Source organism: Onthophagus taurus, chromosome 2 (assembly GCF_036711975.1).
Source record: "Onthophagus taurus isolate NC chromosome 2, IU_Otau_3.0, whole genome shotgun sequence".
Taxonomy (NCBI): domain Eukaryota; kingdom Metazoa; phylum Arthropoda; class Insecta; order Coleoptera; family Scarabaeidae; genus Onthophagus; species Onthophagus taurus.
Window position 1 is genome coordinate 4,890,885 of NC_091967.1, and position 25,516 is coordinate 4,916,400.

Sequence of the window (25,516 nt, forward strand, 5' to 3'; positions counted from 1 at the left end):
TGAAGTCACCAGACTATGTTCAAAGCTTTCTCTGGGGATTGTGAGTTTATAAAAAGATGATTTTGTGTATTTATGGATTTCTAACTCTGAAGGTAAAACTTTGTCGCTCAACTCTGATTGGGTAAACTCTATTTTCAAGTCCCCATGAGAAGACAATTGTATTAAAGACTCATTTTTATCGACAACCAAGTTGTTTTTATCTATCTATCTTCAATCTTCCTTGAAAAACGAATTCGTTTCATAGTAGAACGGATGCATCCACTCGTTTTGATGGCATTTCAAATTGAGGATGTAGTTCAAAGGCATTTTTCACTAACTGGATATTTTGACACAAAAGTACTTTCAGATGGTGATTTTTAGAGCCTTCTTCGCTCTAAAGAGGTAATGAAATCACCACACTATGTTCAAAGCATTTTCTGGGGAATTATAAAAAGATGATTTTGTGTATTTATGGATTTATGACTCTGAAAGTAAAACTTTGTCACTTAACTCTAATTGGGTAAACTCTATTTTCAAGTTTCCATCAAAAGACAATTATATTAAAGACTCATTTTTATCTACAACCAAGTTGTTTTTATCTATCTATCTTCAATCTTCCTTGAAAAAAGAATTCAACTCTTAATTGAATAGATGCATCCACTCGTTTTGATGGCATTTCAAATTGAGGATGCAGTTAAAAGGCATTTTTCACCAACTGGATATTTTGACACAAAAGTACTTTCAGATGGTGATTTTTTGCGCCTTCTTCGGTCTAAAGAGGTAATGAAGTCACCAGACTATGTTCAAAGTTTTACCTGGGGATTGTAAATTTATAAAAAGATGATTTTGTGTACTTATAGATTTCTGACTCTGAAGGTAAAACTTTGTCACTCAACTCTAATTGGGTAAATTCTATTTTCAAGTCCCCATCAGAAGACAATTTTATTAAGGACTCATTTTTGAAGTCACCACCTTCATGTTCAAAGCTTTTTCTGGGGTTGTGAATTTATAAAAAGATGATTTTATGCATTTATGGATTTCTGACTCTGAAGGTAAAACTTTGTCGCTCAACTCTAATTGGGTAAACTCTATTTTCAAGTTCCCATCAAAAGACAATTCTATTAAAGACTCATTTTTATCGACAACCAAGTTGTTTTTATGTATCTATCTTCAATCTTCCTTGAAAAACGAGTTCAGTTCTTAGTTGAACGGATGCATCCACTCGTTTTGATGGCATTTCAAATTGAGGATGCAGTTCAATAGAATTTCTTCACCAACTGGTTATTTTGACACAAAAGTACTTTCAGATGGTGATTTTTTGCGCCTTCTTCGGTCTAAAGATTTAATGAAGTCACCACACTATGTTCAAAGCTTTATCTGGGAATTGTAAATTTATAAAAAAATGATTTTGTGTATTTATAGATTTCTGACTCTGAAGGTAAACTTTGTCACTCAACTCTAATTGGGTAAACTCTATTTTCAAGTCCCCATCAGAAGACAATTCTATTAAAGACTCATTTTTATCGACAACCAAGTTGTTTTTATCTATCTATCTTCAATCTTCCTTGAAAAACGAATTCGTTTCATAGTAGAACGGATGCATCCACTCGTTTTCATGGTATTTCAAATTGAGGATGCAGTTCAAAGGCATTTTTCACCAAGTGGATATTTTGACGCAAAAGAACTTTCCGATGGTGATTTTTAGCGCCTTCTTCGCTCCAAAGAGGTAATGAAGTCACCACACTATGTTCAAAGCTTTACCTGGGGAATGTAAATTTATAAAAAGATGATTTTGTGTACTTATAGATTTCTGACTCTGAAGGTAAAACTTTGTCACTCAACTCTAATTGGGTAAATTCTATTTTCAAGTCCCCATCAGAAGACAATTTTATTAAGGACTTATTTTTGAAGTCACCACCTTCATGTTCAAAGCTTTTTCTGGGGTTGTGAATTTATAAAAAGATGATTTTATGCATTTATGGATTTCTGACTCTGAAGGTAAAACTTTGTCACTCAACTCTAATTGGGTAAACTCTATTTTCAAGTTCCCATCAAAAGACAATTCTATTAAAGACTCATTTTTATCGACAACCAAGTTGTTTTTATGTATCTATCTTCAATCTTCCTTGAAAAACGAGTTCATTTCTTAGTTGAACGGATGCATCCACTCGTTTTGATGGCATTTCAAATTGAGGATGCAGTTCAATAGAATTTCTTCACCAACTGGTTATTTTGACACAAAAGTACTTTCAGATGGTGATTTTTTGCGCCTTCTTCGGTCTAAAGAGGTAATGAAGTCACCACACTATGTTCAAAGCTTTATCTGGGAATTGTAAATTTATAAAAAAATGATTTTGTGTATTTATAGATTTCTGACTCTGAAGGTAAACTTTGTCACTCAACTCTAATTGGGTAAACTCTATTTTCAAGTCCCCATCAGAAGACAATTCTATTAAAGACTCATTTTTATCGACAACCAAGTTGTTTTTATCCATCTATTTTCAATCTTCCTTGAAAAAAGAATTTAACTCTTAATTGAATGGATGCATCCAATCGTTTTGATGGCATTTCAAATTGAGGGTGCAATTCAATAGAATTTCTTCATCAACTGGATATTTTGATACAAAAGTACTTTCCGATGGTGATTTTTAGATCCTTCTTCGCTCTAAAAGGGTAATGACGTCACCACACTATGTTCAACGCTTTTCTGGGGTTGTGAATTTATAAAAAGATGATTTTTGAGTATTTATGGATTTCTCACTCTGAAGGTAAAACTTTGTCCAGACATAAATATTCTATTTTGTGTCAAAAAACAACTATGTTCAAAGCTTGTTCTGGGGATTTTGTGTATTTATGGATTTCTTACTCTAATTGGGTAAACTCTATTTTCAAGTTCCCATCGGAAGACAATTCTATTAAAGACTCATTTTTATCGAGAACCAAGTTGTTTTTATCTATCTATCTTCAATCTTGCTTGAAAAAAGAATTCAATTCTTAGTTGAACGGATGCATCCACTCGTTTTCATGACATTTCAAATTGAGGATGCAGTTCAGTCATTTTTCGCCAACTGGATATTTTGACACAAAAGTACTTTCCGATAGTGATTGTTAGAGCCATCTTCGGTCTAAAGAGGTAATACACTTTGTTCAAAGTTGTTTCTGGGGATTGTCATTTCATAGTTGAACGGATGCATCCATTCGTTTTGATGGCATTTCAAATTGAGGATGCAGTTTAATAGAATTTCTTCACCAACTGGATATTTTGACACAAAAGTACTTTCCGATGGTGATTTTTAGAGCCTTCTTCGCTCTAAAGAGGTAATGAGGTCACCACACTATGCTCAAAGCTTTTTCTGGGGATTTATAAAAAGATGATTTTGTGTATTCATGGATTTCTGACTCTGAAGGTAAAACTTTATCACTCAACTTCTTAGTTGAACGATGCATCCACTTCGTTTTGATAGCATTTCAAATTGAGAATGCAGTTCAATAGAAGGCATTTCTTCACCAACTGTATATTTTGATACAAAGGTAGTACTTTCCGATGATGATTTTTGGAGCCTTCTTCGCTCTAAAGAGGTAATGAAGTCACCACACTATGTTCAAAGCTTTTTCTGGGGTTTTATAAAAAGATGATTTTGTGTAATTATGGATTTCTGACTCTGAAGGTAAAACTTTTCCAGGCATAAATATTCTAGTTTGTGGCAAAAAAATCTTCTTTTCTTGTTTGTTGGGTTGTGTGATTCATGAAAAAATAAGAAAACATTAAAGAACACCAATATTTCGTGATAAGAAAGAAACAATTAAATAAATGATAAAAAATCACTAAATAAGTTGTTAAACGTTCCTAAAGAAACCCATACCACACGAGGACGGTAATGTACAATTTAACAACCTTACGGTGCTAACTAGGTTATGTCCCCACCATACAGGGTGCTCGCGGTTTGCACGGTAGGACAAAAGGGATTCCGTCCTCGGCTTGCTCTGACGACACCGAAAAAGGGATGGGTTCCCATCGATTCGACGGGGACGCATGCCCGGTACAAGCGCAGCCTCCGGACTGACTCTTTGGGGCGCCGCGACGCGCGATATCCGAAGCCACCGGCGTCGCCCGCGTACGCTCGAGGTGCGCTCCGCTCGCTGCTGCACATCGTCGAAGTTCCGCTATACTCGTCAAAACGGGCGTGTTTTGAACCAGCACCCTCCGAAACGGGATAACCGAAAAGTTGCCAACGGAAAGACGTGAAACGTGATAGTCAAGAAATATCTCTAGATGGACTTTTTTAAGGTTCCGGGTGAGTTTTGTGCACTTTCGGAGAAGTTTACGAAAGTTTTTGCCGGTCGCTTTTTGTGCGTTTTGTGACTTTTAAGTATCTTGTTGGATCGCTTTCTCAAAGACAAAGTGAGTAGTATTTCATAAATTAAGTTTTAATTTTTTTTATAAAGTTTGTTTAGAATCCCCAAAACAGAACCATAAATAATTATCTAGTTGAGCAAATCACATTCATCACATATATAAAACTGTCGTTCACCAAAAAAATTTGACCAATTAGTGAGATAGCATGGTAATCAACTATGAAATATGTATATTGTAACTCGGAACAACCTAAATTTCTTATTTCCTTTTAAAAAATGTTTTTACAAGATATGATTTTTAAAAAGAGGGAATTAGTAATGAATTGAATTAATCTCGAGTATACCGGGTAACGACTGGAAAGTAAGGAACGGCAAATGAAAAAAACGAAGTCTCCCTTATGGAATTTAAATCCAATTCTAAAGGTGCCGGAATTAAAATTTAAATCTAGACGACCGTCCCTGGATCACACCTTTAATTTTTACTTTTCTTTCATACTTCTTTCGTCGCCTCGCGTTTCGAATTAATTTAAGTCGTAATGGGGAAATAGCTCAGTCGGACTTTCGTGATTTACACGAAATTCCATCCAACCACAATATAATCTAATAGATGATGACATGACGAAAATTTAATTAACTTTCAACACAAATATTAACGCAGAGATTATATTCTCAACAATATTAACCCTAACTCACTTTAGTTACTTAGAATAAGACGACGATTTCAACGATTTTGGCGATAACTCAATCAATATTAAAAACATGCTAATTGGCTCAGCAATACTACCACTAAACAGTATCACTCCAAACTGTTGGTAATTAAAGGTTAAATTTTGATTAATTAATTAATTAACGCTGTTATATTTTCCAATAAACCGTGGTGTTTCCGGTCGTGATAGATTATTGTGAGTGAGCTTACATTACGGTGTGATCATTAAATGTTCTGTGTAGTTTTAACGAGATACACGTGAAATTACATGGAATGAATTCGTTACAAAAATTTCAACTGGTTGAAACTAGCGGAATTTCGGGATCTACTAAAACAAAAAGATCTATTGCGGTTTTGTAATCATGAAGATATTTTGGAACATTCCAATGTGTTTCTGTTTTGGAAATCATCTTCAAAATTAAAATTGCTTTATATTGATAGCGGAAAATAAGATCCTGAAAAAATGTAGTAAATAGCTTTGAAATAGAGAATAATAATTGCTACAGATCTTTTAGACAGTCTCAAATTGATGCGAATGGTGGCACTAAAAACTTTGAGAAATTGTTCTGGGTTCTCTAACTGTCTAAGTGACAAAGAGCAATGGTGTCTTTTCTTTATTCAATCTCTCGAAATCAATTCCTCATTTTATTTAAATTTGTATCGATGAATCACTTGAATATATTAAAGTTTGGAAAAAATATAGAACTGCTCTAAGACTTTTAGACATGATGTCGAAACTCAAGATCTTCATTAATGAAGCTGACCACATTTTTAGGAGATACTCTAGTTTGACAGAGTGTATACAAAATTTAGGTCTGCAATGCAGGATTATTTACTGCGAAGAAATTCCAAGGATTTGCAGAACAGATAAAGTTTGTAGTGATTGCGGAACTTGAAATCATAAATTCTAGGACTACTCGAAGAACGGGAACATCCAATATACACTGATTGTAAAATTAGGGAGAACGAGGTTGTTCATCTAATAATAATTCTTTTCCCACATCCGTACAAATTGTTTACAAGAATTATGACAAATCTACTGATGAATAAAGATGAATACCAGCCTCCGAAATTTCACAACAAATAAAATAAATACCAAACGTGGAGTGAGGCAGGGAGATACAATCTCTCCAAAATTGTTTAGCCCTCGAGGAAGCTTCCAAAAGACTAGATTAGGAATAATATCAGCAAATGCCAAATCACCATCGTTTTCAGCGCCAACCTCGAGGAACTACGAGAGATGTTAAGTGAAGTTGAAATAGGTCTCACTGCACATACGTAACTTCTACTGTACCCCTATGAAGAACAAAAACATATGTAGATTTCTATCAAGACATTAAAAACGGTGAGCTTTCTTTACTTTACTTTAGCAACACCCTGACTTCTTTTGGTACTATTGCACTATGGGGAGATTGACGCTTTGGAATTGGCAGATCTATTCACATTAATGTTTGTTATTTATGCGTTAGGATGTAAAGTGTGGGCTAGCATTTGTGAAGTTGTTGGTGTTATAGAATTATTCTATAATACAATTATTATTGTATTATAGTTGAAACTGGTTAATATTTACATTAAATTTTACCACATAATAAACCTAAGAATAACATTGTTGTTAACTGTTAAATCATGCTTAATGGTCGTTAACCATAATAGCGTGGTAAACTATATTACAGTACAGGATAGTATAGGCTCTACACTCAACATTAATTACATTCAGAGCATGGCGAACGCACTAGAGTAAATTTTCGCACTAACCCAATAATACAACACGCCCTTGAAAGCCTTGAGGTAGCAAATTAAAGGGACCCGCTACAAAGCTATTTTGGGCTATATTCAATTAATATAAATGAATTAGAAAACCGATAAATTTCGTTATAAACAAAGACAAATAAAATTAAATCCGTTCTTCCTATTAGAAGTAGTTATTGAAGTAGATGGTAATTTATTCGAAGTTCTAACTCGATTGACGACACAACAAGAAGAACATTTGGTAATTAGAGCACAAACTGTGCTGTAATGAACAATTTCCTAGTCCTCATTGGATTTTACTTGAATCTTACATGATTTGTAGATAGTTCTATTTAAATACTGGGGAATGAAGTTACGAGAATTGTTTGAACCAAACGCCACAGTCCTTCAACACAAACTTTGGGATATTTATCAATATTGATCTTACGTCAGAATCGCTTGCTATTGTTCTGTCATTTTACTGAGATTCAAGCGGTGTTCGAATTGTTCGGTTAGTTTTCAATGATGAATCATATCCGTATTGATTTATAGCCAAACAATTAATACGGACCATAAATGGTGTTTGTTCAAAGGTTATAGTAACAGGTTTAACTATACTAGGAATCATTGCTGTTTTATCCCGTGTGCGGTGTGTATCCTATGCATTATTCAAACCGTTTCGATATTGACTACGCATAAACGTGGTTTTTATCTCCGTGTATACGAAGCTATACGATATCGATTCGTCTTTCCCGAGCAGAGTCATAACTACAATTTATTGTTATCTTTGTAGGTACCACTAGTTCCTAAATAAAACATTAAGCTTTAGATTAGAAATATGAAGTGTTCTTTTTAATCCAGTTGTAATTTTTAACGTCCCCGTCGATCGATTCCATTTAGCATTATGCCGGATTCATAAACCATTTCAAAAGCGGATGAAGAATACTTTATGCCCTGGCCATTAACGCCGGGACCATACCGATGTAAAAACGATTTATTTCCGTTAATCAGTATACGTAATTCAAGTGGGTACGGACACCGTTATTCCAATGCATTCAGTTATTTATTGAACGAGGGACTTTTTTAATCTTTTCAGTTACCGCCCGAATTGAAATCCGTAGATTCGCAGCTGCGATGTTTAATCTCGGGAAATCCACGTTGCATGCACAGGTGTGTACCTGAAACGTTCAGTTTTGTAAAAATAAATAGGTTTTCTTTATTACATTTTCAATTTCAACGTTTAAAAAATTACTTGGATGATATTAAGGTGTCTCCTATGTATTTACAATGTTTAGAGAATAATCTGTAAACTGTGATAAGATCCTTTGTGTATTAACGATTGGCATGATTCATTATCATGTTTGGTGAGTATTAACCAATCAACGTAATTAATTAATTAATTTGCAGCTTACTATTCATCCCCTATCCATTGTAAAGACGTAATCTGTCAATTAACTGTCATGTTACATTAAGATTACATTCCTTAACCTTCCAGTATACGCGCTTACTGAGTCACACGAGGAGGAACAATTAAAAACTAGAACTAACACTAGAATTAGAACTAACACTAGACCTAGAACTAGAAACATTTGGATTTAGCCCTCTTAAGATACGAATGGCTAAACCCGGATGTTTAGTGTTCTAGGTCTAATTTTAGTTTAATAAAAATATACAACAATCTAACGCTGAATAACAAATAAAACTAGAACTAACTCTAGATCTAGAAAGTTTCAGATTTAACCGAACTTCTTTAGACTTCTCGCAAAAGATAAAATGTTAATTTAGTACCGCAATTATACTGAACACATAGATCGTACAACATTTAATATCGAGGTAGAAAGTCAATGTCGCATCGCTCGTAAACAATCTTCTGTGTAATAAATTGCATTCAAACGTGATTTGATGTAGCTACATAAACAATTAATCTACAATACAAACTGCGGGGCTACAGGATAGTTATATATCACTGGGGACCTTGCCCCAAATGTTCCCCTATTACCGGACTGTTTATGTATTTCTAGTAAATTATGAGCTCTTACTACCCGTGTAGAGAAATACCTAAAAGTTTTTATGGACAATGATAAATGTGGCAGATAAAATTAATGTAACGTAAATGTTAGCTAATTTTCTATAGTAATTAAAACATAATGTTGGCGAACTCTGTCGTAATATTGATTTAGTTCTTCAGGTAGCGTAGGTTATTATTTCACAAGTTTAAATAAACAAAATGTCGCAGGATTATGTATAGATACCTCCATTACCAAAGTTATAGACTTTATTGCAAAATATTTTACAAGAATGTTCTCATCCACTGCTGTTTGCATCCCACAGTCTAACGACCATTCAGCATATGTAATTTTAAATGTGGTGGAATTGCTTGACCACGCTATTTATTATGTAGCAACTGTGATTAAAACCCCTCTTTCTCCGGAAGTAATTTGACCTACTTGTCTATAGCATCTAAAACTTTTGGGTGGATTATGTACGGTAATTAATGCCGCCTCGTCGCAATTACAGATTTCAAATGCTTGAATTTATTTTTCTGGCATCCAGAAAATCATTATTATTATTATTATTGCTGCCGGGCTGAGGAGTGCGGCCCCTCTCGTTACCGCGACCTTTAAGATCTATTGTAACTTTAGCCCTCCAAAGGTTTAGGGCAAATGTAGGTCCTTAATGAACCTTAGTATTGTCCTAAGGTCTTGAACCTTTATGTCGGTAGGTAACAGGGGAGTTTTACCGAAGACGTTGTGCCTTAGACGTCCTCTGGCGACGCAATTGCACAATATATGTTCAGCAGTTTCTGACTCGTCGTTGCATAGTCGACAAGTTTGATCCTCAGCTTGTCCAATGTGGAAGAGGTGGTATTTTAGGGGCACATGGCCGGTTAGGTAGCCTGAGAGCGTTCTTAGATCCCCTTTGCTGAGGCATAAAACCTCTTTGGTTTTGTTTTGCGACGGAGTTATCATAGTCTTCGCTTGTCTGTGACCTGGAAGTTCTTTCCAGCGTAAGGCTATCTTTGAAGCCTCCCAGTTGTTGATTATTTGTTTTAGGTGGCTTTTTTGTAGTCCACATCCAGGTTGGGGTCCAATGAAGGGCGTGTTTGCTGCCTCTTTGGCCAGCTTGTCGGCCTTCTCATTGCCCTCAATGTTGCTGTGACCTGGAACCCACCATAGGGTAACATCATTGCCCCTAACGAGTTCTCTCAGGTTGTTGGTGCACTCTCTGATCAGTGCGGAGCCACACGTGTAGACCTGAATTGCCTTTAAGGCGGCCCGACTGTCTGTGAAAATGTTTATGGATGCACTTTTTTGTCCCTTCTGTAGGTTCAAAGCGGTGCAGAAGTTTATAGCAAGAACTTCTGCTTGGAAAATTGTTAAGTCCGAGCTGAGGGGCAATTTGATGTGGCTATTTGGTCCACTGATGCCCGTGCCTACTCCAGATCTTACTGTCTTTGAAGCATCGGTGTACCAGGCTAGGGCTCCTCTTTATAGTTGAGGCCCTCCTTTCGCCCAATCATCCCTGCTACTAAATATGACATTAATACGGTTGGTTGAAATTGTATTCCGTCGGTATAAGGTCCGTTTTAATTTCAATCAGGTGATTTAGACATGGGTCTTTGAGGATCTCGAGGTGTCCTCTGAGATTACCCTGCATCAACTTGAGTGAAGAAACTGTTTTCAGTGATAAGGCACTTAAGGCTGCCTCCTTTTGTATATATATGTGGAGCGGTGTGAGACCAAGTAGGGCTTCCAAAGCAGCCGTCGGACAGGATCTCATTGCACCCGTTATGTTAAGACATGCTGGATTTGTGCCAGCTGTTGTTGAGCTGTCTTATGTTTTGTTTTTGGCCACCAAACCAATGAGGCGTAGGCGACCATGGGTCTGATTATTGCTACGTAGGCCCAATGAGCCATTCGTGGTTTGAGACCCCAGTTCCTTCCTAGGAGCCTGCGGCAGATCTGGTTTGCCATGATGCCCTTTTTCCTCACCTTATCTAAGTGTGAGTTCCAGTTTAGTTTACTATCAAGTATTACCCCTAGGTATTTAGTTTCTGTTTTAAGGTTAATAGTTCTGCTTTCAATGGAGGGTGCTTTTATTTGTAGCTTCCTTTTCCGAGTGAAAGGGACTATTTCGATTTTATTGGGATTGATGCTGAGCCCATTGCTTCTGCACCAAGTACTGGTGAGTAGTAGGGCTTTCTGCATTAGCTGAGTTATGATTGAATCATATTTACCTCGGATTGTGATTACCAGGTCATCAGCATACCCTTGTATCTTAAATCCGTTTTTAGTTAGGATGTTCATCAAGTCATCAACTTCCAGGCACCATAATAGAGGTGATAGCACTCCCCCTTGGGGACATCCTCTTAGCGCCTTTATAGTCAGCGACTCGCCTCCCAGACTGGCTGTGATCTGCCGACTTTTCAACATGGCTATACACCACTTGATTGTCGACGGATGTATGGCTTTTGCGTTTAAAGCCTTCTCTATGGATTCATATGAGGTGTTATCAAACGCACCCTCTATATCTATGAAAGCACAAAGGACTATCTCTTTGGTTGCAATTGCCTCCTCTAAGGTGCTAGTCAAAGCATGGAGAGCGGTAATTGTTGATTTTGCTTTCATCCAGAAAATCATACTTTTTAATGATAAAGTACATTTTGAAAAATCACATTTGGTTTTTGAGATATTAAATTTCCTTTTGATACAACATTGATTTTAATAACAAAATAAACCCAAACAAAAAGCAATTACTTCTTCGGTTTGGTTGTAAACATGGATAATATATTTTAAGTTAAAGTTAAAGCAATTAGGAACCAAAAGACGAAAACGGATAACCCTGATATTCCAAAGGGTCTAAATATGTAAATTTTCGGCAGCTTGAATCTGAAATTTGATGAATTACAAACCCCCGCAGGAAAAGGTTTAAGATACGAAAAGAGATTTCTCAAAGGGGATCCATCAATAAGGTTTGAAAGAAACTTTGCACTGTAAAGCGGTTATTTATGTTTTCAATTTTAAAGGTTGTTGTTTCGCGGTTATTTTCCACGACCCTAATTGTGAAAGACAGCTATACAATTTAATTGAGATGCGGGTGCTTTTAATTTAATTAAATTTCAGGCAAATTTTCATTTTATTTATTATTCCTATTCGTGATAAAAGGAATGAAGCGTCTCATCGCTTTCAACTTTCATAAAAGAGAGAGCTCGGGTGTGAAAATATTTTCCTTTTTGCTATCTACTGTAGACGCAGACGTCTTAGATAAAATCGTCAAGACGAAAATTAAATTTAATTAATTTAGTTTGTTTCATAAAAAGTTTGATATGGTAATTACTGTATTAATTTGGTCATATTTTGAGTTCTCGTGATATTTATGCAACAGTTGCGGTAGAAATCCAATTAAAACTGAATATAGATGTTGAACTAAACTAGAACACATGGTGGCATTATTATGCCTCTGAAAAAATAATATCGTATACGCAAATAAACTTTTCGGATGTGAATACTAATAGTAATAACGTATTTAATTTTCTTTTCCAGATGTGCAAAACATCATTGATAGCTTTAAGAAGAACATGACTACAAGGAAATGGCCCAAACCACATTACCGTAAAGTGAAATTTAAGTAAACTCCGACGTGGAGATTTTACTTAAACGTCCTTACCGCAACGAACCATAAGCAATAAGAACGGGCAGTGACGCCGAATAAACGAGCTAGATCCGGCACGATGTCAAAGGCTTTGATCTTGATCATCGACCTGGATACCATAATGAACGTTATTAATCGTTATAATCGCGTCCCGTTCGTATGACATTGTAAGATGCCTGCATAAGAATAGTAACCAAACCGTCTGAAGCCAAACCGAACGCACAAATCAATCGAAACATGTCGCTGCACGTATTCGTCCGCGCGCTTATCCTGCTGTCGGCCGTCGTTAGCTCGCACAAGAACCGCGAAACTCCAAATAAGAAGATGTATTTTGCTATAGCAGCAACTCCCAGCGAGCAAAGCTACAGTAGGGCTTTCAATAAGACGTTAATGAATATCACCCAAGGCATAGTAGTAAATGGCCGGTGCAACGTCAGTGTTGATACGTTGATGGTTGAGCTACCCGAAAATGGATCATTTAGTGCAAACCTTTTGCAGAAATTGTGCGATAAGTTTGAGGGGAAACATGTCATTGCGGTGCTCGTGCTTAGTCATAGTCCTGCAGCGCAAACTGTATCATTAGCTGCAACTTATTCTGGAATTCCTGTGTTATGGGCCAGTGGATATGGTGGATTTTTATCGGAATTCAGAAATATGGTATGTACAAAATAATTTTAGACATACATTTTAGTAATAAAAATGATATAGGTAGAACAATTTGCTGTTACGTTTTTAGCGATAAGTGCCGGGTAACGTTTTATAGGAAATATGATGTGATATATTGCATTAAAATTCTTACAGCCTTTTTCCTGCCATCAGAGAGCACTCATAGGTCGACCTACTCCACTTTTAGTGCCATTATTGAATCACTTCTTTCAAAGTCGAGGTCGAGAAAGGGTCCGAGTTTATATGTGGTTCCTTCTAAAACCCGCACGCGTTCAATATGCCCTCGGTTATTGAAGTTTGACCGAATTGATCGTAAGAGGTAAATTGAATTTCTTCTAAAACTTAAAAAACTCAAGTAAATTGTTGGTAATTTCTCGTTTAACATTAGTTTCATTAGAGCGTATAGATATCTAATCGATGAAATCTCAAAGCGAAGTCTACGTCATAGCTGCATTTCCCTTTTATCCCATTCCTCACAGCAACCCGGATTCATATTCTCCGAGATAAAGCAGATTCGTCCTTCGACCAGACCGGATTAAATTATTTCCACTAATTGGATTGCTGTAACAGACACTTTCATCAGCAGTACGTAATTCATATGCAAATTTTCGCAGTCGTAACATCCTACTCCTCATCCGAATTTGAATTAAAATTCAGCTACGTCTTCGGCCGAAATAAACGTCAAGCAGAAACCAGCGAAGTCGCAAACTTTTAGTTTTTTTTTTGTTCTAAACTCGTACAGAACGGACTAATAACGAGCCTTAATGCAGCGCAGTAAAGATAAAATATAGCGGGGGTAAAAAAAATAGAAAAAAGCTCTAAAGCTTCGAGCGCGAACGGAGTATGGAATCTAAAGTTTTCACCCTAAGCGCCAACTAATAGTTTAATGCTTGTATTACACACTTTACCACTTGGCGGTTTTAAGGAATTTCAAATCGCGGATATAACTTTTCTGCACAGGTAACTTTGTTGTTACTAATAAATAGTTAATAGAACAATTTGAAATGCAATAAATTTAATAAAAAATGTTATTTTATGCACTGCCGCATTCTTTATAGAAGCCGAAGTTAAGTCGTATTCTTCCAACATCAACAAAATCTAGATTTAACAGTGCACATAGTAACCCACGGAATCCGTTCTAATCCCCGATCACGTCGCCGCTTAACAACGGAGGAACGCAACGAATGGCAAGCATTTTCTGGTGCATGAATATTTCATGAATATTTATTGCTTCTATACTCGGGACGTACTCTAAATTCGGCGGTTCTATTATATAGATTTAACCAACCAATCCAACCCAATTACCTACAGTAACACTCAATGCAAATTGCGTTCGAATACGAGAAATAAAAGTTTTTGGATAATTCAAAGCAATGTCGCCAGTCGAATCCCGTTAAATTAACCTTAATTATCATGACCTTTCCCAATGTCCCTGGCATAATACAACATTCATGACCCTGGCAAATATAATTCAACCCAACCCGAAATAACACCCTGAGTAACTAAATATCAGAGATAATCAATTAACACGTGAATATGTTGCCAAGAAAAACACGTTATGAATTATGAAGAGGAAAGGTGACAGCTTAAGGTACATATTGTAATGTGGCCAGAAAATAGCCTCTTCTTTCGAAAAGCATTATTTTAATAAAAATGAGTACTAAATTTATTAATAAATTGATTTTTATTAAATTGAAAAATTTTATATTCAAATATAATTGTCGAATTATATCTCAGGGTCAAAAGCACAAAAGCAGGTTCTGGCAACAGTGTCCAGACAAACACGTGCACAACTTAAAGTGAAATGTTGTTGACAAAATTATCTGGATTTACTGGTTATAAGAACAAATTCTTTAGATTAGTTAATACGAAGTAATATTTATCAACTCGGATATTGATATGGTTTTAAAAACTCGTGAAACATTAAATTAATTAAAGAAATTGTAATCCTAACCTCAAAATTTTATAGTGTAATAACTTTTCGTATTGAAGGTAAGAAGTTTTTTAAAATTTGAATCAACAAAACAATAAATCATTAAAAAAAAATTAACTTAACTTAGTCAGTTTGTTTTTATGAAAACTTCGGAGGTCAAACTCAGGATATTTTCTTCGTGACAGGAATATTTCCAATACGGGACGAAATTAGTTTCTTCGATAGGAACAGGATCGGTCGTTTTCTTCAGTGGTTGGACAGGAACGGATTTTTTAAACGTTGACTTAATTTATTTTTTTGGAGAGCAAAAAAATGCGTGCGTCTCTTCAGACAACAGAAACCACCATTCTTGTTGATAAATTCCGTTTATCGAATGTTAAATTTTGAAATAACGCCTCCTGATTGGTTAAATTCATCGGTTTGAAATTTGTACTTTAGTTTTTTCAATGTTACCAACTTTGACATTCGAAATATCTCTAATTTAATTTGTCAAATTATTATTTAAAAATTTTAAAATTATTTATAATAATGCATGATAATTCGTAATTTTGATACTCTTTTAAATCAATTTTCAAATATCTATTCATTTTGTTTTAATTTCAACGATAAATTTTTCAATATGTTCAAATTAATTTTGTAAATTTTCATCCAAATTTCATTATTCCATATAAATATTGATTATTTTCTTTGTTAACTAAGTTAAGGTTATCGTTTTCAATAGATTTGAACCGGGTAGATAAAGATTAAAATAAATAATTTTGAAAAATTTAATTTGAGGTTATCTTTGAGGAATTTTTAAAATTACTTCGTATAGACTTTACAAGTGATATTTTAGGATAAGAATATCTTATAGGGTTGAAGTATAATAATAATAATAACAGCTCTGCCTCGTTTATCTCTTACTTCCAACACTGCCGATCAAGAGCTACTCTCAAGAATAAAATCACGTCGATTTTTTTGTATAATTTTCTTGAGTTTCATACGTTTCAGTATTATTACCATATCCTTTTAACCATGAAACCCCAAAAAATCCGAGGTTTCACACTCAGCGTTGAGAGTTTAAAACGTTCGTGATCCTTCATCCATTAAACATTCTGTGTAAAAAATGGATCTTAGGACTTCTCATAACGAACCGACGCCGTCGTGGTACAGAAGAGGTCAAAAGTTACTTTCAAACGATTACCATGAGCAAAAAAAGACAAGAACGATGTGACGTCCCCGACGCGTGTCTCAAGCTGAACCCGACTACCCTGCAATCTAGAACAATACATCGTAAAACGAGCAAAAACAATTTCGGTCGACAACGATGGAGGGAAAATTTAAATTGGTATGCAGAAGATCAGTCAAAAAGTCTTTACAATGTTATCCCAATGTTGGGTCCCAAATTAAAAGGCCTCTATTCATGCGAAGCAACAAAGATAAAAGGAATGGATTATTTTCTTTTGTTAACATAAATATAAGCTTAGCTAATTTTATAATAATGAACCCAATAAAAAGATATTATTTTATTTTTTTCTTAAATTAACAGATTTGCTTTAAATTTATTACGTTTTATCACTTATTTCAAGATTAGATATTTTATACACACCAATAATTTTTTTAGAAGAAGGCAAAGAACTATACTTATCAACCGAATCATTAGTGGTGTAAACACCATAAACCCCTCTTGTCCTAAAAACTTTTTATTAAAGTATTAAAGTTAAACAAACCATATTATATTAACTCATATGATGTCCATTCTCCTACAATAACTTTACTTCCACTAAGATATGCGTTTGAATTACGATAATACGGAACTTCACTGATGGATTCACCAAAATAACGAGGCGATGATGAGGTGAAACATCTTGGATTAGCTAAAACATTGTTTCTTTTATTATCACTTATATTCTTCTATTTCAATTATTTACTAATAGAGACGTCTTTAGTGAAAAGTGGATTATTAAAATAAAAATCAACATGTCCCAAATGTTTCAATTTTTTACGCATTTTAGTGTTTGTATGAATAACATCAACGAAATCTGCGCATTCAGGACACACGTAATTATCTTCGTCGTAAAATATTGGTAATATTGGATCTAAAGCTGGAAAAATACAATATTATTTTATGAAAATATTCAAAATGAAGTAATTCACCAGTGAATCTTCGTAAACGATTATTCTTCCTCAAGGTTTTAGTCCCTTTCCCCGCTATTTGCGCTCCTAAATTATAACCAATCACATGTAAATCAGTTTTATCGATTTTCCTAGCCTCCACTTTGGTTCTTAACATGTATTTTAAGAATTTTCCAAAGCACTCTCCCAGTATCCTCACATTGTAAGCAGCCACTCTATAACACGGGTATTGTACATATTGGGAGAAATCCGCCGAAATCACATTATAACCTTCGTGCAAATATTCTGAAAATTCATGTTTTTAATCGGAAATCGTTATTATTATTAATCATAAATTATTAGATTAAACAGAATATTTTTTATAAATAACCACAAATGTGTAAAAGACAAGATTCATGAACAGATAGAAAAACGTTGAGAGAAGACGAAATAATCTCTAATAGTCTCAAGGACGAAAAGGGATGATGAGGAAGTAATATTGAGATAAGTAGAGGGATGCGATATTTAATGATGTTGATATATGATGTGGAAGAATGATAATCACTATCATCTCTCAACATAAAGTGACCTTGATAGATGTTTTGATTACGAAATATGAATCGAGCAAAAAAATTAAAATCACCTGGTCTTATTTCTTTGTTTGGTGTAGAACGATAAGATTCATTAAAGCCGTGCAAAATAATCTTAATTGGAACGTTAGGAGTAAAAGGAGCATACCTCACGCTGTGCTTGTCGGTGTTTAGACGATACTCGGATTGATACGGTCTGTAATTTTCAAAGTTACTCGACACCAACTTACACAATCATGTTTATACCTTACTTGACGTACAAATAGTAATCAGTTAATCTCCTACAATTACGGCTATTGTTCAACAGGAACTTGTCGCAATATTGATCAACTTTCGCCTCGAACTCGCCTCTCGTTACCGGTAATATGGAAAATGTGTATATCAGATAAAGTGGTAATAATCGAGGCACTGGGATTCGCATTTCACGTAAAACAGGTTCATATTATACCAGTATGATCACATCCCTGTATCATATTTAACGTGAATTAAATTCTATTCACATTGATAAGAAATACCGACTTTGACAAAAAAATAAAATGTCAAAAGCTAGGTTATTATTTTGCTGTTACAAAATAATTAAATCAAATCTTTATTATCATAACCCTACAGTTATCTTACACCTACATATTATTATGCAAGATCAACGATCCACTTCGTGACATCCACGTGCGTATGGCGATGTTGGGTTGGTGAATACTCCAAACGATCCGGTTACACTAAAAATGGATTTCAGAATTAAATACAACTAGTATATGGTTTACAAAACGAACTTTTTCGTTGCTTTTTCGCCCATGGCTACCCTATTTCCACTTACAAACAAGTCAAAACCACAAAATTGCCCTTCACCGTTAATGGACTCTGCATAATAAACTGCAGACATTCCTCGTGTACATGACACGGCTTCAATTTTAAAAAACGTTACCATCCCATAAAGATGAATATATTCTAACTTACTCACTGTACATTCTCCTTGGCAAATAGCCGTATTTACGAAATAGTCACTATGCCCGCTAGGCGCTAAATAAGCATACAATACAGTAGCTGTGTGAATAACGTCAACGAAATCTGCTATTTTTTTCGATAGAGAAGGTTTTACGCCATAAAATAATGGAAGAGCAGGATCTAAAGCTAAAATATTATTATAAATACTGAAACATAGAATTAATTTCGATCAAACCGGTTACACGAGGTAAAGAACCCACAGTTTTCTTTATTGATTCTGCAGCCTTAGCAGCCACTTGAGCGCCTATCCCAAATCCAAGGAGATGTATATCGGATCTTTTAATTTTACATTTTCTTCGTTTGATCTTCTTTCTTAATAGTGTCCTAATAAAATTTGCTAAACATTTTCCTGCTACATCCAAATTTCTAACGCATTGCAAATTACATGGATGTTTAACTACTGGTCCATAATCCATAGAGATAACATTGTAACCTTTTTTAAGATATTCTACAAACTCAACATTACCACATCTTATTGTTATATTACCAAAACTACCTGGTTTAAGCTCCAAATTAGGAGTACCATGCTTATTTCCAGCGTAACCGTGAACGAGAATTTTAATTGGGACTTTTGGAAAAAATGGTGCTTTCTTGAACGAGTTCGTAGATAATTCCTTGAGTTGATATGGTTCTATGGAATCTCTATAAATGAAGTTATAAAGTAAATATTTTATTCATCGAATTAAATCGTACCTAGTGTGTAACCAGAAAGTTATATTTTCATTGGGACACCGATCCACAAGTGTTAACGAATTACACATTCTCTGCAATTTTAAATTTATTCCCATGGCCTTTTCTGCCGGTAATAAATCTCCAATGCGTGCACATTTCACATATTTTGTTGGATTAATTAAAAATATCACACACATTTTTATCATCAGACCAAACAAATTTTTTACAAGGATATTATTAAATTCGTTCGAAGCTATTATCATGCCATTGATCAGTCGTCTTAATCGTTAATAAATCGCACATGAATTGTTTAAATATTTTCGATGTTCATGAATATTTTTTATGAGATGAATTTCCAATTTAACAGTTCATCATTCGTACGAATTTACTCGAACGTTACAATGACGATTTAATGTCATTCGAAATGTCAACTGTAATATGATTAGCTGCACAAAATTTACAACTAAATTATCTCGTTTCTCCTCGCATTGAAGTGTACCTATTTGTGTAAATTTACCATTCAAAACGCAATTTCGGAATGCTCAAAGAGTATTTCTACAATTCCCTTATGTTGCCACCGAGTTTATTGAAATGTAAATGAAGTTGATTCATCTTCAAATAACGAGCCTTTGTGAAACGATGGAGTGTTTGGAGCCAATTATTCATAATAACAGGGGTGGTTAATATCGCGTTTATATATTTTGGAATAATCAGGTAATTCGACATTGATAGGAAACCTAAATCAATGATTGTACGATATGCGAGTGTATCTAGTTTACATGTTTAGGTATTACGATCAAATAGACTAGAATATAGCATTAATGGATGAAAATTAATTTTCGCAATCCTGTATTCAACTAAATAATTTCACACAAAATTATTTAGTTATGGACGTAATTCTTTTTATCACTAACAGTTATTATTAAAGGACAAAAAAGACATTTTTTAAGATATTCTTACACTAGTCTTTGATTAAACAAAATTTCATAATGAATTTCAGCAACATATACTCTTAGGTTGCTACATGCTTAAGCTTCCGAGAAGCCTACACTTTTTAGGAAACAACTTTGGGGTGCAGACGACAATCATTTAAAGTATTTTATCTTGGGCATACAGGGTGTCCCGTTAAGCGTACGGAGCGGCTGTATCTCAACAACGGTAAGGCCTAGAGGTTTGGGGAAAAAATCCTTATAAGCAAAATGGGCAAGAGAAATAGCTGGAAATTATTTTGAAGTTCGTAATTCGACCGCTAGGGGGCGTAACTGCCATTGAGAAACATAAAATTCGTAATAAGTAGCTTGGATAATACCGCATCGCTTTTGTTTTGCGATATATCTCATATCTGTCATAATAAGGGAGGGGGAGGCCAATGCGTTTTCAAATGTTTACATTTTAATATCTTCTGGACCATTCAACCGATTTGAATATTTTTGGTCTTGTTTGAAAGAGCATTTCATGCTCTTTTAAAAGATATTTTCAGTAAGACCGCTTGGTTTAAAATAAATAAGCTAGAGGATGTTATCTGCAGCGGTTACATATTTTTGTAATTTTTGAAAAAAAGTTAAATGGAACGGTACTATTTACTTCACAGACCGTTAATCACCATAAAATCTACTAAATATTGGTGAAAACCGCATCTCGATATCACCATCCATTCTCGAATTATAAAAGAAAATGTTAAAAATTCGTATATCTTAATCGGATCAAGTTACCTTAGGAAACAAATAAGAGAGAACAAACATTTTATTATCTAGAACCTTCCTTCACACTTTATCCAAGCTTAGAACTGCTTCAAAACTACTTTTGAGGCGTGTTGAAAAGTCAACGGATCAATGAAACATCAACAATGATAATAAAACAAAATAAACCAAAACACTTACAATAACTTAAATTTTTGCAAAAATAACTCACTAATGTGCGAAATGCCTTCTATAAACCTCGATGCATTTATTTAATCTAGTTTCGACGAAAAAAAAAGCGCTGCTTAACTCTCGGCCCTGGACACGTTTTTACTGGTATTTAGTGTTTTGTCATATTTTCCCTGGTTATTGGTTTTTCTTGAAAAGTCAGGTCGTTTAGTCTACCCAATAGATAAAGGGGTGAAAGCAATGTAGGTTTTGCTCGAACCAAGAACCCATATTATGCAAGTTTACATCAGCTTGTGGACAGATGCTTCATGCATCCATAGCATTTGTGATAAAAGGTTTGGATTTGCCCAAATCATATTTAAAAGTCAATGATAATAGTTCAGTCTGTTATCATAATCGGTATCTGTTAAGGCCTGATGTAAAGCAACGTGGTGGAGATATTATTCTCTTGAGAACTCTTGTGGACAATTGTTTTCGGAGTTCCCAGATTATGTGGGATCACATTGCGCACCAATATGATTTACGAATTCATAGAGATGTCTGAATGGGCTACACGCTGCCGGTTTTCCGTAATCGCTAAGTCAATCTTAAAAACACTTCTAGAGAAAAATGTCTTTCTTTCTCGTAATTGCATTGCACATTTTTGCCATGCAGTTGCATCGTATTCGAAACATTGAAAATAAATCATTATACGCTCTATCATACGCTTCTGCGTTAGTAAATGACATGTTTACAGTTACCATGGTTATGTGATTTGTTTCTCTCGATGAGGTAACTGGATCCGATTATTGGCACTCAAGTTTTTAACATTTTCTTCTATAACTCGAGAACGGGTGGCGATATCGAGATGCGGTTTTCACTAAAATTTAGTAAATTTTAAGGTGACTATGGGTCTGTGAAGTAAATAGTTCGATTTAACTTTTCTTCAAAAATCACAAAAATATGTAATCGCTGCAGATAACGTCCTCTAGCTCATTTGTTTTAAAGCAGACGGTCTTACTGAAAATATCTTTAAAAAGAGCATAAAATGCTGTTTGAAACAACACCGAAAATATTCAAATCGGTTGAATGGTCTAGGACAGTGCTATTCAAACTATGGGTCGCGAAAAGTTTTTTCGGGGTCGCAAGGTGAATGAAATAATGAGCTATCGTATAGCAAAATCTGGCAAACCGTACACAATTGCTGAAGACTTAATTGCTCCAGCAGCCCAAGATATAGCAGCCATTATGTTTGGCGAAAAGGAAATGCAACAAATATCTCAAATACCACTCTCGGATACAACAGTTAGCCGCAGAATATTTGAAATGGCAGAAAATGTGGAAAACGAAATTATAATGAGAATTCGAAAAAGTAAATTTTTTAGTCTTCAATTGGATGAATCTACGGATTGCCTAAATGCTGCACAACTAATTTGTTTTGCAAAATATGAATACAAAAATGAAGTAGTTGACGACTTTCTTTTTTGCAAGGAACTACAAAGAACTACGGGTGAAGAAATTTTTAAATCGGTAAATTCTTACATCACGGGAAACCATATTTCTTGGGAAAATTGTGTGGGTGTGTGCAGTGATGGAGCTCGTGTCATGGTTGGAAAACACAGCGGACTTCTAGCCCGAATCAAAGAAGTTTCACCCAATGTAACATGGGTTCACTGTATGATTCATAGAGAAGCGCTTGTATCGAAAAACATGCCACCGAACTTAATGTCTGTCTTAGATACTGGAGTTAAAATAATAAATTTTATAAAGGCGCGTCCTCTGAACTCAAGGATTTTTGCGCACATATGCAAAGAAATGGATAGTGAGCATCAGCATCTTCTTTTACATACAGAGGCTTTCGAGGGGTAGGGTTCTAACGAGACTATTTGAACTTAAAGAAGAAGTGTTTGTGTTTTTAAATGATAATGATAAAGACAAAAATTTACAAACTTTTTAACCGATGAAGAATGGCTATGTAGGTTAGCTTACTTAAGTGACATTTTTCTCAAATTAAACGAGTTGAATTTAAGTCTTCAAGGTGAACAATTAAATATATTAGTGGCCAATGATAAAATTAAAGCCTTTACAAAAAAAATAGATTTGTGGTGCTCATACTGCAAGGAGAATAATTTTGCAGCATTTCCAACATTAGAATGTTTTGTTATAGAAAACAAGTTCAAAGTTATTCAATTACAATTCACTTGACAGATTTAAAATGTCAATTTAGTACTTATTTTCCGGAAGATTTTTCTAATTTTGACTGGAGTCGAAATCCCTTTCAATGTAAATTACCCAAAAATGTGTCATTTCATTTTAGTGAAAAGCTAATTGAGTTATCATCTGATGGAGAATTAAAATTAATTTTCAAAGAACTTAAATTGAGCAATTTTTGGCTTAAAGTTCGAAATGAATATCCAGAACTGTCTGATGAAGCTCTGAAGGTATTATTACCATTTGCGTCATCTTATATGTGCGAGTTGAGATTTTCCCAATTTCTCTACCTAAAATCGAAATACCGAAACAAAATAGCAATAGAGCCACCTTTAAGATTCAAATTGAGCAAAATAGAGCCAGATATATCAGCACTTGTAAATAAGAAACAGGCTCACAGATCTCATTAAATATTTTTCTTTTTGTATTGATTTTTGATGAAGTTCCTATGTGTACGTCATATTATAATTTTAATAGTTACAAATCGTTAATGTTGATTTTGAACCTAATATTTGTTAACTGCAGATGTTGTCAAAGTTATAGCTCATCGTCTAACTTTCTGAGATAGCGGGAATTTTATGTTTCTCTCGGTCGAATTACGAACTACAAAATAATTTCCAGCTATTTCTCTTGATCACTTTGCTTATAAGGATTTTTTTCCCAAACCTCTAGGCCTTACCGTTCTAGATATACAGCCGCTCCGTACGCTTAACGGGACACCTGTATAAGTTAAGAAAACAAATTACATTTATATAAAAAAAATTTCTCGACTACATGAACTATTATAGGTTTGGCTACGCGCATACACAGAAACAGGTAAAGCAAATCGATGAAAAATACTTGAACAACAACGTCCTGCAGAGCAATTTAATTCCGAAATATAAAGAAGCGTGAAATAAATGGATGATATGAAATTTTATATTCTGGCGTGAATAAAAGAGAAAGAGTTTTGGTTGGATATTTTCAAATTCAAATTATTTCGCCTTGTTTTTGAACTCCCTTTCTTTTTAATATCAATAACTTTTCGACCAGATATTTTTTATTCTCGATAAGCATTCTTTTCCGTACTTATTACAATCTTCGTCCTCAATCTCAACCTATTCGCCGGGAAAAAGAAATAAATCATATCGCACCTCATAACCGCGCAAGAAAAACTGCGAGGAGCGGTCCATTAATGACGTCATTCTCTTCGTTGGTAACCCCGAGATAACCTTTATCTTCAGACTCGTGCGATTAGGAAACGCGAGAACGCAGCGCAATCACGACACGAGAGGGAGCTAGTTCCACAACCTCCTTCGATATCTGTTCCTACTCTCTTGAGATTAATGTGTTATCCAAACCCCACGAGTTCCAATTTATGCGTTATTCAAATAGGGGTCATATCAAATCTCTACTTTGAAATAAAATATGTAAAATTTCTCTTTTTATAAAACGATACTAATTTAAATTAAATTAATAATAAATTAATTTCATTTCATTGTAGTCTAATACCAACTTATGAGTGATATTAAATATCGATGCGAGAACGTAACATTGCAATAAAGGGTTAGGAGTGACTATAAACCGGCGCTAAGTGCCCATGAAAACGACAACAACGATGCAATTTGTAGCGCATCGATGTCATAAATTTATTTCACGTAATTCCGCAGGAAGAATGCTTCCATTGATCGATAACGCTATTCACGGATTCCGATCAAGCAAATAGAAATGAACCATACTTTATCCTTAATTAAACATTTCTGTTTGTAGGCGTCTGTTAATTGATGTTCCATTTTCGTCCGTTTTGAGGATATATTTAAAATAGTTTTTCACGGTTAGTACCAATGTTTGATGTATCACATTATAGATTTAATAGAATGGAACGGGATTCGTGTTAAATTTCACCGCCGCTGCATAAATTTGTTTTATCCCGATATTTCGAAAATGCATAAGTAATTTATATTGGGAAATTGGCCAAAAAGTGAAATGACGTGTAATTTACATTGCTACTATAGAGTTGCGGTTATTCACGTATAAATTTAATTATCGCTTATTACCCAATAAAAGATTTTTTGGGTTTTGGTATTTGGTGTATTTGATA

General features: G+C 34.7%; 3 protein-coding genes and 1 long non-coding RNA gene across 10 annotated transcripts in view; 2 read left to right on the forward strand and 2 right to left on the reverse strand.

Moving 5' to 3' along the window:
• LOC111427272 (uncharacterized) overlaps window positions 1–25,516 on the forward strand; it is an 85,334-nt gene that overhangs the window by 18,129 nt on the left and 41,689 nt on the right. For 3 of the 5 annotated variants that reach the window (XM_071193942.1, XM_071193941.1, XM_071193943.1), the window contains exons 1-2: window positions 4,100–4,381; window positions 12,313–13,078. In XM_071193942.1, the coding sequence (XP_071050043.1) occupies window positions 12,659–13,078 (420 nt within the window). In that variant the 5' untranslated portion in view covers window positions 4,100–4,381; window positions 12,313–12,658. Of the gene's footprint in view, window positions 1–4,099; window positions 4,382–12,312; window positions 13,079–25,516 lie in introns of those variants that run through there. The other 2 variants (XM_071193939.1, XM_071193940.1) reach the window with 2 other exon arrangements.
• LOC139428916 (uncharacterized) lies at window positions 14,749–16,528 on the forward strand. Of its 2 annotated transcripts, none has more exons than XR_011639589.1 (2): window positions 14,749–15,079; window positions 15,148–16,528. It is a non-coding gene; the product is annotated as an uncharacterized lncRNA (long non-coding RNA). The 2 variants fall into 2 exon arrangements; XR_011639590.1 differs by having other exon boundaries at window positions 15,152–16,528.
• LOC111418965 (pancreatic lipase-related protein 2-like) lies at window positions 16,511–18,266 on the reverse strand. The gene is made up of 6 exons (XM_023051684.2): window positions 17,956–18,266; window positions 17,758–17,900; window positions 17,157–17,420; window positions 16,931–17,104; window positions 16,744–16,876; window positions 16,511–16,691 (listed from the first exon to the last, which is right to left on the reverse strand). The coding sequence occupies exons 1-6, from the start codon at window positions 18,123–18,125 to the stop codon at window positions 16,565–16,567; spliced, it is 1,011 nt and encodes a 336-aa protein (XP_022907452.2). The 5' UTR covers window positions 18,126–18,266; the 3' UTR covers window positions 16,511–16,564.
• LOC111418968 (probable phospholipase A1 magnifin) lies at window positions 18,281–24,054 on the reverse strand. 2 transcript variants are annotated; one of them, XM_071193945.1, is made up of 6 exons: window positions 19,400–24,054; window positions 19,200–19,348; window positions 18,882–19,154; window positions 18,663–18,832; window positions 18,475–18,604; window positions 18,281–18,420 (listed from the first exon to the last, which is right to left on the reverse strand). In XM_071193945.1, the coding sequence occupies exons 1-5, from the start codon at window positions 19,639–19,641 to the stop codon at window positions 18,515–18,517; spliced, it is 924 nt and encodes a 307-aa protein (XP_071050046.1). In that variant the 5' UTR covers window positions 19,642–24,054; the 3' UTR covers window positions 18,281–18,420; window positions 18,475–18,514. The 2 variants fall into 2 exon arrangements, with proteins under 2 accessions (XP_071050046.1, XP_071050045.1); XM_071193944.1 differs by having other exon boundaries at window positions 18,659–18,832; window positions 19,400–24,050.